Raw genomic sequence first — 12411 nt, forward strand, 5'->3', positions numbered from 1 at the left:
TCATTTCCTTACGAATATTTATATTTCACAAGCTAATGACATTCAAGAAATTCTTCGGAATCTTAACTCTTCTTTTCAGCTGCCCAAGGAGAAATGGAAAGGTTTAATTAGTGTTTTTATTTGGTTTTGCACCGTTAAACTTATCTATTTAATGATTCTATTAGTCGTAGGTGAACTAATGATATTTAAGATAAATAAATAAATATAAAATTTCTAACGCACTTATCTTAAATGTTATTAATCCACAGTGATTATGGTAATTTAACCCAAACTTTGTCTATAATCATTTTGACAATCACTTGGTTTACCTTTAATTAATTGGTTAGTCCTTTCATACAAATTAATTGGTTAATTAGCGACTTTTTTTTGAAACTGTTAATTAACAAAAAAAAATTATATCATAAAGATAAATTGCACTTGTTAAGGACTGACCCATGGATCTCCCACATCCAATCCATATGTCCTTACCTTTTACCATTTGAACTATTATTCGGGATTCGGGTAATTAGTGAAATTAATCACGCGATATATATTTTTTAAAATAGAAAATAATATGTAAATTAAATTGTGAAGTGAGCAAGAGGAATTTATTAGTAAGTAGTAACACAGCCCATTTCTAAGAACAACTCTTATCTATCTACATTCTACATCCTCTTCACTCTCACACTCTCCCTCTGTTGTTGGCGCCATGTCCAGAGAGCGTTTGGTGAAGGCAGTGAAGCGCTTTGTGGAGGTTCGATACAAGGTCTTCTCTACTCGTTATGGCCAAAACGTTATCGATATCTTGGACTTCCCAATCAAGCTCGTCTTGTCTCCCTTCACTTTGGCCTTCGACATTGCTGGTTCTGCTCCTCGTGGCTTCGGTGTCCCTGAGCTTATCTCTAAGCTCTCTGCTGCTTCCGTCTTCGTTAGTCCCTTTTCAACCCAAAAATATGTTCTTTTTGCTTTTTCCTTATCTGGGTCATCCTCCAATTTCTCAAATTTGTAAACTTTTGTGAAAATTTTGTATTTTTTGTTCACTTTTCACTTCTGGGCATGTGGGTTTTGAATTTTGATGGAAATTATTGATTTTTTTTTCATTTAATTTCTGGGTTTTGGGGTGAAGTAGAGATTAAAGGTCAGTTACTGAGTGTTAGAGTTTTGGATTCCATTTTCATTAAACTTGTAAGTTGGTCAATTAGGTTATGCATTTTGATACTTTTGGGAATTGCATTGTCTGTTATTATTTGGTTCATTATTATCTTTGTTTTTTATGAATGTTGCTGTATGGATTGGTGATAGGCTATTGCTACTTTGGGGACTTATGACATTGCATTAGAGCTGGGGAAGAAGGTGATATGTCAAAGGTGCTGTTTTGTTTTGCGCTCGTTGATGGCTGTCTCCTCACTTGAATTCATGACGCGTCTAATCTCTTATTAGTTGACTTTGATGTTTGTTGAATCTAACTAAATGCGTCTTGAGAGCAGGAATTGTCGGACATGTAATGGATGGCAGGCCTTGCGGTGTACCATGTGCCGAGGGAGTGGAAGGGTGCACTATCAAGTGAAGAGTTGCACCTTGAAGAGGTAAGTTCCTATCCATGTGGATAAATTTAGAGGTAGTCTTACAATCTTGACCGTGTTTTATTTGGTGCTCTAGTTGAAATTTTAAGGAAAATGCCAACATATTCCCCTAATGAAAAGGGATCCAAATAATGATAAGGGATAGAAAGTAGATAGTACTCAATGAATAGCGAAAACATTGAGGTCAATGCTAACAAGTGCACCTAAGACATTGGTGGAGAATCAAGAAATGAGAAGCCCTCATTGCATAGTGCATCATCCAAGCTTAGGTAGCATAAATGATGAACTTTTCAATAAAGATTTTTTATTTCTTGAAACATATATTTTCATCAAATCACAAAAATCATTTTTAAGTCATTAGAAAGATTAAGAAGTGTATTAAATGCTCCTTAACTAGTACTCCTTGATAATTTGCTAGCATTAGCAAGACCTAATTCTTAATAATGATTTCATGAAGATAAACTTGCACAATTGATTTCAAACTCATTAATGAAGTTTATAGCTACTGGTATACTCTGCAATCTTTGTCACTGGTGGTCATGCAGGGTTACTTATCTAATTAGTCCAAGGAGACGCCTGAAGTAATAAATGGTAACACACATATAAGAGTTCAGATGGAAGGGGATCAGTATTAAATCATACTGATCTTAATCTAGTGAGCGTTTTCTGAAACAGTCATTTAGAGACCCTCTGAAGACCATGCACACCGTATTTCATAAAGATGAAGTTTGATTGTATCCGTTAAAGTTATACTGAATTAAATATTTGGAAATGTAAAGAAAATATCTGCTGACGAAAAAGAAAATATCTATCTGATTTATATGATATTGGGCATGTCAAATAGTGCAGTAAATTGTTTTGTACATAATTCTCCTCCATTTTAATTTTTAGCATATTTTTGCTTACCATTTCTTTTGGATTCTCTTCCAACTTATGTACATCTTATATTTTCTTCTTCAACTTACTTTTAGGGGAGAGAAAGCAACTGCTGAATCTGTAGCAGATGCCATTGTTGACAACCGGGCTGAGTTAGTGCATATACCTTCCTCCTTGGATTTTCAGAAACCATTGCCATTGAAAGACTGTCCAACTTGTGATGGAACGGTATGAACTAAATTCCATGGCAACTAGACATGGGAGTAAAACATTCCACCCTATATTTTTGTTTCATTGATAGGTTCATTAATACTGAATTTTCAGTACTACGTGTACTGTGTCCTCCACACCTTCCCCCCCCCCCCCCAACCCACCCATAAAATCTACTTTGAGATTGATAGTAAATCTTAGACATGCTAAGCTGTGATTTTTTGTTGAATAATATATTTATAAAGCACAGGGTGTAATGGGCTGTACTGAATGCAAGCACAAATTACAAGTTAGGATCTCAGCAGACGATGTGAGTTTTTTTTGTTGACTCCATGATGATTGTTTTTGTCTATTTTCTAAGTGTCATTTTTACCAATTTTAATTTTAATGTTTAATGTTCATCTGTGAAATTTTAGTAATTCTTCGTGTTTTTAAGCTCTCTTTCTTTGTGCAGATTATGGAGCCCCCATGGCAAGCTTATAATGTGTTGGAAAAGATGGATTATCCATATGAGGTCAGTGTTATTTCTAAATTTGAATGCAATTCTATCTTAGCAAACACGATTATATTTGTAATTGACCATACAAGGTAGAATTCTCTTGTATACAAAAAAAACCTTGATCCCTGACATTCATACATTCATTTCTTTACTATGTATAGGGGTGCATGTTTCTCTTGTACTTACATTTCACTCATAACTTCTGAGATAAGCAGGTGTGGCACAAGGGGACATAAATAAAATTGATTTCACTTGAGGCTTTTTACATTGTAATCTTAATAAAAAATTTCCTTATTTTTCACCAGCACATAAGGCACAGCATGAAAGATCCTGGTATTGCTGCATTTTGGCTGATTACCTTACCTCAGATTATGGGGGGATTTACCTATGATGATGATGTGAAGCAGAATATATGGTCGCAGTACAAGGTTGTCGGTTCTTATTCCTTCCTATTGTTCAGTTTCAGTTCAACCATTCATCAATTACTTTCTCCCCTGTTTGGTTTCAAAATGAATTTTCCTTTTACATTTTCTTGTCCATGTTTGCATGTGTATCTTAATCCCTTTTAGCCTAAGTCTGTAACGCATATATGCTAACATAGAACTAATTGGATATTGAACTTGAAATGTTCTTTGAATGAGAGAAACATCTAGGAGAAAACTTGTGAAGCTGTGGCCTCTTTAAAGTTTTATGCTCGAAACAGCAATTATATCACATGTTGTGTTTGGTAGGGATGAAAATGTGTTTGAAAATTTCTGCTGATAATGAGAACTGAATATGATTATGAAAAAAGATTGCTTGGCAAAAGAAACCATGAAATTGTATTCTAGCATCACACAAAAATTCATTGCACATTGGTGATGAAATGATGAATAGCAGGTGAATATAAGCAGATCGGACAAAATAAATGTGTTTACTTATCACCCTTTTTGGTTTGGTTCACAATATGGTCAACAAGGAGTCAAGGGTAGTTTACTTTCGTTCCTCAATACTTCCAGCTAATCATTCAAGAGGGATGGAAATAATATTTATAGCTTTGATTTTTTTCTTTATTACTGCGTATTCTCAAGTGAAATTTTAATTTTCACCATTTCCCACTTCTCCTATCATTACTCTCTTAGAACTCAATGCTACTGAAATTTAAAAGGTGCAATTGATGATAGCAGAACTTCAGTATTTTGGATAGATGTTAAGGACTTAAATTTCATTATTTCACCATTTTTCTGGCACCAAAGTTTGTTTTACAGCTGCTCTTCTGTTTCATCTCTCTTTCGCTTCATTTCTCTCTCTCTCTCTCTTCCCCTCTCTGTTTTTCAGTAATAAAGGGCCCATGAAATTGATTGACTGAATTTGTTGGATTTCTCTAACTGACAAGTTCTCTTGGAAGGTATTCTTTAGGAAAACTACTATCACCTGTATGCCATTAATTATTTAATTTTCATTTGCTGAGGAAGGTGGCGCAGAAAACAGGATTGGGTATTTAAAATGGAATTAAAGAATGGGCAAGAGGACGGGAGGGGCACAATACCGCTGGTTATGTAGCGTGCGGATGTGTTTATTACGTCTTCCCATACAATTAACATTTTATAAGTTAGCCAGGCCTCATGCAGCCTAAGTTGCTGTTATGTATTACATATACTCATTACAGTTGTTGGTCAAATCTTTCTTTGTTTTATCTTTATAATTATTTTTGTCTTTCTTTTGTGGGTAAATTTAGGAATCCATGCGTTATGATCAACTCCGAGATGTGGTGGCCAAGAGGAAACCAGGGTGGGAGTATCTGCAGGATGTAAGTTGTTATACTGCAAACTAACTGTTGTTGTTTGTAGCCTTGGCTATTTCAAATTTGGCTATATGATGCTCATACTTAACTCAAACTTTGAGATTCATCTAGTTCGTAAGTTGTTATACTGCAAACTTTTTGTTTGGTTACTTGGATACTTGATTTTTATTGTTATCATATGTTGAAATAATGGGATCTCAGTTTTCTTGTCATTCCCTTTTGATATATATATTTGAATCACTGTTATTGCAGGCCTTGATATCTATAGATCCTTCCCGTGCAAGGGATGATCCTGTCATTGTGAAAAATGTCCCTTACTTTAAGGCTAAGAAGGCTCTGGAGGCAGAGGTTATGAAGCTTGATCCACCACCGAGACCACCAACTTGGGGTGTATGTGTTCACTTTCTTCACATTTGCCAATGATTCCTTTTTAATTTTTATGATAACTCAGATTTGTCTATGCCTTATTAACTTGCATTATTTTCTTCCATATTATAATTTGCTTTTGATAATAATACCTGTTAAATGTTTTCTCGTTTTAGTTGTGTAGATGGACATATAACCATAGTTGTGTGGATTAGACTGGTGTAACCAGTAAGATTGGACACTTCAAACCTGCAAACTGTCCTCTGAGCTGGTCCGAACAAGCTGAATCACAGTTCTTTTTTTGCAGTGAATTAGTTAAACCTAGGTGATACACCTGGATGGTCTAACTTTGTTCAATTTAAGCTTCAAAAATCAAGTTGTTGGATATGAACAATGTAGAAAATTACCCCATTAATCATTAGACCATGGCTCCCATTAAGCACTGTTAGTATTTTAATTTATATTATTACCCAATCATTTTGATTTTTCAACACTAAAGTTGAACCATTATCCCTGCTATTTTGGTTACATCATATACTTTTGTTATTTACTATTTTTTTCATGTAGTTTATGTGCTTGTGCATGTAAGAATGTATGTATTACTTTTTTTCTATTTAGTATTTTTTCCCTTCATTACCTGAGTTTTCCAGTTTTACAGCTTAATCTGTGATTAGATTGCTGGCTTGGCCCTCTGACGTTCTAAGCTTGATGTTGGTTCAGTTTGTACAATAATGCATATAACTCTTCTATTTCTTCAATATGTTGTCGCTTTTTATTTCCTTAAAACTGTTCCCTGAAAAATCAGTTGGAGGTAAACTTGAAAATAGCTTTGTGAGACTGGCTCATGTGCATGAAATAAACAAAACAAATTCAATAGTATTCCAAAGAAATTTGATCATAAAATATTCATCCAAGTTGAACGATTTCACTTGGGAAGCTCTAGGCTAAGTGCACTTTATACAGTTTGAAAATGTAATATGTTGAGTTATCTGTTCATATAAAAGCCACTGTAGCAAAGAAAATCAAAAGCTGTATAGTCAAAGGTAGTCTAATAGTTAGAGGTAAAAGGAGACCAAGAAAAAATGCGTATCAAATCATTAAGAAGGATTTAGATTTAAATGGTTTGTCCATAAACATGATATATGGTCGGATTTTGTGGTGTCATTTGATCATGTAGCCAAACCTACCTAATGGCAAATGATTTTTGTTATTGTTGTGGACTTGTGGTAGTGTAGGGTTTAGTAACTATCGGCTCTGAAATGAGACAACTAACTGTCGAGAATTGGCAGGAGCTGGACCTTCCATTAAGTGCATCATCTTGGAGTGAGCAGGATCTCAAAGATCCAGACAAGTTCTATGAGATGACTGTTCTTCTTAATGCCCAAAGAGAGATCTCTGATAAGATCTTGGATGCACAATGGGAAACTAAATGGCGTCAAGAGAAGGTAATTTTTATCTTTCCATCTCCTGTATATTTTGTCCATGGTGAAAGGATCAACATATCAGAACTTATACTTTCCTAATTAGGCATTGTTTTTCAACGAAATCGTGTCAAGCAGCATGCATAGTTGTCTTATTTTTATCTTAGGAGCATGCCCTATTCTTTTATTGATACTTCACACTTCACATGGTATTCTTGGTCCTTACTACAACATTATGGGTGCTAAGCTGTCTACGGTTTACAGAGTTTTATCGCAAACTTCTCTCCGAATTACTACCTCCAATTCTCATTATAAGAACCCTATCTCATGTCTATTAAGAAATACAATTAATGTAATTACTGACATTAAATTTGTCTTCAATTTATATTAACTTTTCAAAATTACCCTTAACAATTAATGAGATACTTTTAATAGTAGTATCGAATAATTAAGTAAGCACATACGTTCAAAAAAAAAAGTAAGCACATTTTTGTCAACAAATAATTAATGAAACACAAAATATTCAAGCTGGTTCTTATAAAAATGACTAAAATATACCTTCAATTTAGTTTTTATAATAAGGTAGAGAGATAGTATTTGCCTTTTAATATACGTTCAATCTGTCAAATTGCATATTCCATGCACACTTTGTAATGTCCACCAAATAGTTGCACCAGTTACTAATGCTTGATTCGACCTTCAGTTGAATAAGATGGTGGAGGAAAAGCTGCAGCCATACATTCAGAATACAGACAGTGCAGTTCTTTCTGAGACTATATTACTAAAACCACAAAATCAGGATAACAAGGTTGGTCTCTCTCTCTCTCTCTCTCTCTCTCTCTCTGTATGTGTGTGTATTTGCGTTATGCAGGTTCATTTATATTGATTATGCATATTGACTAGGATAGGCTCATAATATTATATTCTGATTGCTCATTCAGAAATTGAAAATCAAGGTGATTAGGGAGAAATATATACATGGGAAGATGGATTTACTATATTTTAGTTTTGTTTTAGGCTTAAATACCCTTTTGATCCCTAAAATTGTAAAGGGAATCAAACCTAATCCCTGTAAATTTTTTACATCAAATTGAATCCCTAAAAATATTTTTTTAATCTAATTGGATCCAAAGTGTGTCTGAGTCTGATGTGTCATGTTTTTTATCCGGTCAGCTTTTCCACGTGGCTTATTTATTTATTTTTTAAAATTTAAGTAATGCCACTTGTTCTGATTAATTGTAAATTAATATTAATCCCTAATTAATCAAAAATGAAGAATAAACCCAAAAATTATCATTTTCTTCAACACCTTCATCTTCCTCTTCCTCTTCACATCACCCAAACCCAGAAATTTTAAAAACACTAGACAAAATGATAAGGCTTAATTGCACTTTTCGTCCCTGATCTATGCTTTTAGTGCAATTTTAATCCCCTTTGTTCAAAATGAGCAATTTTAGTACACCAAATATCAAAATGTGACAATTGGGTCCTTCCGTTAGTCTCCGTTAAATTTCAAAGGAATATTCTTATTTAGATTCTTTTTTATTATTTACACCACCATGGATATGACACATCAGAAAATAAAATAAAAAATAAAAAATTATCCCAAAATCACTCTCCTTTAATCTTCACCCTATCTTCACGTTTTTTTAAAAAAAAAACTTCACCTATCATCTTCATTATCCATCTCCTATCATCTTCACCCAAATTCAGAACCCTTCATCTTCACCTCCCCCCCCATCTCTTTCCTCTAACAACCCACAAAACCCAGGGGTCATGATTTGAAACCCACAAAACCCAAGGAACCACCGCGATGTCCTCCTCATTTTCTCCTGTTGCCACTGCGTATTCGCCTCTTTGGAACCACCACCATCCAAACTCAAGCCAGGAACCACAGATCTGCGCCACCCCCTTGCCTCTACAGATCCAGTACAGAAGATAGGTGTGGTGATGGGTTCAATGGAGATGGGTTTTGTTTTACCTCCACAGATCTGCAGAAGAAGTGGGGTTTTGCTATTGCCTCCATTCTCTCTGCTTAGGGTCTTCATCTGGATAGTAAAGCTGCAATATTGCTTCAATCACAGATTTGTTCTGGGTTCATATCACAGAAAAGGGGACCTCCAGAATTCACATTTTTGTTCTGGGTTCATATCACAGATCTCAATCTTTTGGGTTCTGGGCAGTGAGAGGGTGAATGTTGAAGAAGAAGAGGAAAGAAATGGTCGGATGGATGAGGTTCAAGAAGAAGAGAGTGGTGGTGGTGCCATGGAAGAGGAAGAAGAAGAATAATGGAGAATGGTAGTGGTGGGTTTGTGGTGCTGCTAACGGAGAGATGAATTGTTTATGAATTGTTGAAGAAGATAAAAAGTTTAAAAGAAAAAAGAAAATTAAAAGAAAATGAATTAGAAAATATATGACATGGCATCCTAGTGGCGTACACTGTCATATCCACGTTATTAATGAGGTCCATGTAAACAAAGTCTGTTAACAATTTGACGGAAGGACCCAATTGTCACATCTTGATCTTAGGTGTACTAAAATTGCTCATTTTAAACAAAGGGGATCAAAATTGCACGAGGGGTATTGATCAGGGACGAAAAGTGCAATTAAGCCAAATGATAAAATCCACAATTTCTACTCACTCAAATTCTACATCTATACTTCAAAAGAAAAAGCACTCTTTGATGAAAGAAAAGAATCAAAGATGGGACAAGAATCAGAGACCTTGGAGCTTTAACCTAGCTAAGCTGTCTGAATTGGGCCCCATATATGGGTTATCTGAATTCAAACCCGGAAGCCTAGTAAAACTCAGTACAAAGCCAAAATTTTGAACCATGTAAACCTAATTGCTGATATGTGAACAAGATCTGGGAGGAGCTAGAAGGGTATAAGAAGAAGCTTGCCCGTGCTGAAGCAGTATATGGAATCCAAAGAAAAATCTGGACTTGGATAAGTTTAATGCAAAACCAAACCATTAACAGAAAGTAAAAAAGAAAAAGTTGAGATCTTTATGCGGTGAGATATGATACTTGTCGAACAGGATGTGGTGGTGATGCATGCCACCGGCGTTACCACGACCGCCAGGATGCTTCTGTACTTTCCGATATGGCCGTGACCGGCGCTCACGTGGCCGCGCTTCTTCCTGTTCTTCTTGAAACGGGTCGTCAGAGGCTTTCTCCTCCCTCTGGTTTCGCCTTGCATCTCCTTCAAACCCTCCCTCTTTCCCTCATCCTCAAGCTCCCCCTCTCCACCTACTGTCTCCTCCGAGATTCACTCATCAGCAAGATCGAATCGGAGCAAGCTTCAATCTTTGACCTGAATCTCCACTTCAGATCAACTCCGATCTGCATCTAGATCCGATAGTGGGTGATGGGTTCTGATTCACGGTTCACTCTCCTTTTTCCTGGATATCTTCATTTTCTCAGAAGATTAGATTAGGTTAAAGGTTAAGATATGAGTTGGAAAAAAAAAGGAATAACTATTAATTAGATTTTAAAAAAAAAAAAAAACCATGTGGAATAGCTGACAGGGAAAAAAACATGACACATCAGACTGAACCCACCACCAGAATCCAATTAGATTAAAAAAATATTTTTAGGGACCCAATTTGATGCAAAAAATTTACAAGGACCAGGTTTGATTCCTTTTACAATTTCAGGGGCTAAAAGAGCATTTAAGCCTTTGTTTTATATCCCATTTTACACCAATATAAAACTTAAGAGCTTACTAAATCATTAAGTTCATTAGCTTTACTTCTTTTGTTTAGAAGAAAAAAGAAGAAGGAAGTTGATGTGTCTAAATCCTGCTCCTAGTGTTACAGTAATGGTGTGATTTTCATAACTTCCACATTGCATTACTCTTGCAGAGACCTCGCCGACGAAGGTGGTTCTTCTTTTGACAACATTGGCTACGATATGCTTAGAGCATGCTCCTAGTCCTCTCTTTGTAATTTAAAGCCATTCTTGCTGTGGGATTGTTTTATTCTTTTTTTCTTCTACTTTGATTTGCTTGATTGAAAGCCTTGAAGCAATATTTACTTCCATCACATGCGGTTCTCTGTCGTGTTCATTATGCTGTGGAGGAGACAATGGCGAAGGACGCGAGTAATGCATTTTATAAAAATGAAAGGTTCCTATAGAGGTTTAGAAACACATGCAATGTTTGGGCAATAGATGACAAAAAAGCTGATAGTTGTCAATAGATTTTATATCACTTTTTACAAGTTCTTACAATGCCTTAACTTTTTAAATAAGTAACTCATTTTTTCGCCAACTAAATAGCACGTTTCTTTAAAATTTATCTCCCAAAAATTATTTATGAAAAAATATTTGGGCTCACGCTGCCTTTGAAAAATGTTTTTGCAGGTGCTGGGTAACAGCAAATTACATGAGTTGCCTTTTGAGTTGTTAAAAGTAGAACATGAGTTGTTAGAAGTTTAACAGTTCAGAATATGAAAAAAATATCAATTAATATCCTAAACATATCTTCTTAGGTTTTATTTATTATCATAGATCTTATTTTAGATAATTTAGATTATTAATTAGATTGATTTGTTTTCTTACTTAATTAGAATTATGAATCTAGGTTTAGAAGGGCTTCGGGGTTGATTAGGCTTAGTGTTTCTTCGAGCTCGGGATGTTGGTTGATTGCTACAAGTCTTGGGGATAGCCAATCGTCCTCATGGGTTCGTCCTAGTCGTCAGGCCCTGATCCGGTGGTGGTAAGCAAACATCCTAGGGAGCCCTGAGAGTGAACGTAAAAACTCTCTAAAGAGTTGCGTCACAACCCTTTTTTTTTTGAAAAGGAAATATCAATCTATAATTGAGATTATAACAGCTTGGAGGTTGGAGCATGAGTGCTGGTATCAGAGGGATGGACAAAACAATCTGTAAGGATCGTATAAGTTACCAACATGTGTTGTTTAACTTCATCCTAGGTGGACTAATAATATTTACGGTAAATGAGTTGAGAATTTCATTAATTTTTATATATTTTACTCTAAAAAAATCTTATTGATCCACTATGATAACTTATACAACCCCATGATTCCAAATTCAAAATTTCCTCCATCATTAGGTTTCATGATGGTTAACTAGAAAGACCCCGTAAAAGACCTAATGAACTTATGATTTACTCAGCCCAACACATGCCCAAATTATTTGAAAGAGCTAAATAGTAAATACTCACTAAAAAGGATCATGGAAGGAAGCATAACTTTGTTTTTTGAAATAGAAAGGAAGCATAACTAAGTCCTCTACTTGCATATTAATTTAAAAGAATTAACTTAATAAGGCTTACAACCGATAAGGCTCAAAATAACAAGAATTAAAACTAAACGTTCATTTCACTGAGTAATTGGACTCCCGTGCAATAATTTTTTAAAGCTTTCTTAGTCTTCAATGATCTACCATTTGTCTTTAGCCTACCAATTTCTTTCAAAGTATCATTCTCTTTATTTCCTTTTTTTTGTTCAAATTATTTCTTAATTATCCTTAATTTACTTCCTACATTCTTAATTATAATTGATTCATTCCTAATTCCATCAATACACCAAGGAAAATTAAGCACCCGAGGAACTGATTCAAAGTTTGAAGATAGATTTATAATTTAGTTATCAGCAGAAATAATGGAATAGTTAACGTTCCAAAACTAAATGAAGTGATATATGACATGCCCGTGGGTTACATGATTATGA

General features: G+C 35.0%; 1 protein-coding gene across 1 annotated transcript; it reads left to right on the forward strand.

The window, feature by feature from the left end:
- The first annotated feature begins 612 nt into the window (after nucleotides 1-612).
- LOC130746633 (uncharacterized) lies at nucleotides 613-10868 on the forward strand. Its single transcript, XM_057599326.1, has 12 exons — nucleotides 613-907; nucleotides 1282-1346; nucleotides 1467-1565; nucleotides 2534-2666; nucleotides 2899-2958; nucleotides 3103-3162; nucleotides 3453-3575; nucleotides 4865-4936; nucleotides 5183-5320; nucleotides 6586-6741; nucleotides 7421-7525; nucleotides 10583-10868. Exons 1-12 carry the CDS (start codon nucleotides 689-691, stop codon nucleotides 10613-10615), a joined length of 1263 nt encoding a protein of 420 aa, XP_057455309.1. The 5' UTR covers nucleotides 613-688; the 3' UTR covers nucleotides 10616-10868.
- The last annotated feature ends 1543 nt before the right edge of the window (nucleotides 10869-12411 follow it).

This window comes from Lotus japonicus, chromosome 3, assembly GCF_012489685.1.
Source record: "Lotus japonicus ecotype B-129 chromosome 3, LjGifu_v1.2".
Taxonomy (NCBI): Eukaryota; Viridiplantae; Streptophyta; class Magnoliopsida; order Fabales; family Fabaceae; genus Lotus; species Lotus japonicus.

What these genes read in the sequence shown, in the direction of transcription:
- LOC130746633 (XM_057599326.1), top strand. Translation starts at nt 689, where the DNA reads ATGTCCAGAGAGCGTTTGGTGAAGGCAGTGAAGCGCTTTGTGGAGGTT. An exon ending in AAGAGTTGCACCTTGAAGAG is followed by an intron (nt 1,566 to 2,533) that starts GTAAGTTCCTAT and finishes ACTTACTTTTAG; the next exon opens with GGGAGAGAAAGCAACTGCTG. An exon ending in ATATATGGTCGCAGTACAAG is followed by an intron (nt 3,576 to 4,864) that starts GTTGTCGGTTCT and finishes GGGTAAATTTAG; the next exon opens with GAATCCATGCGTTATGATCA.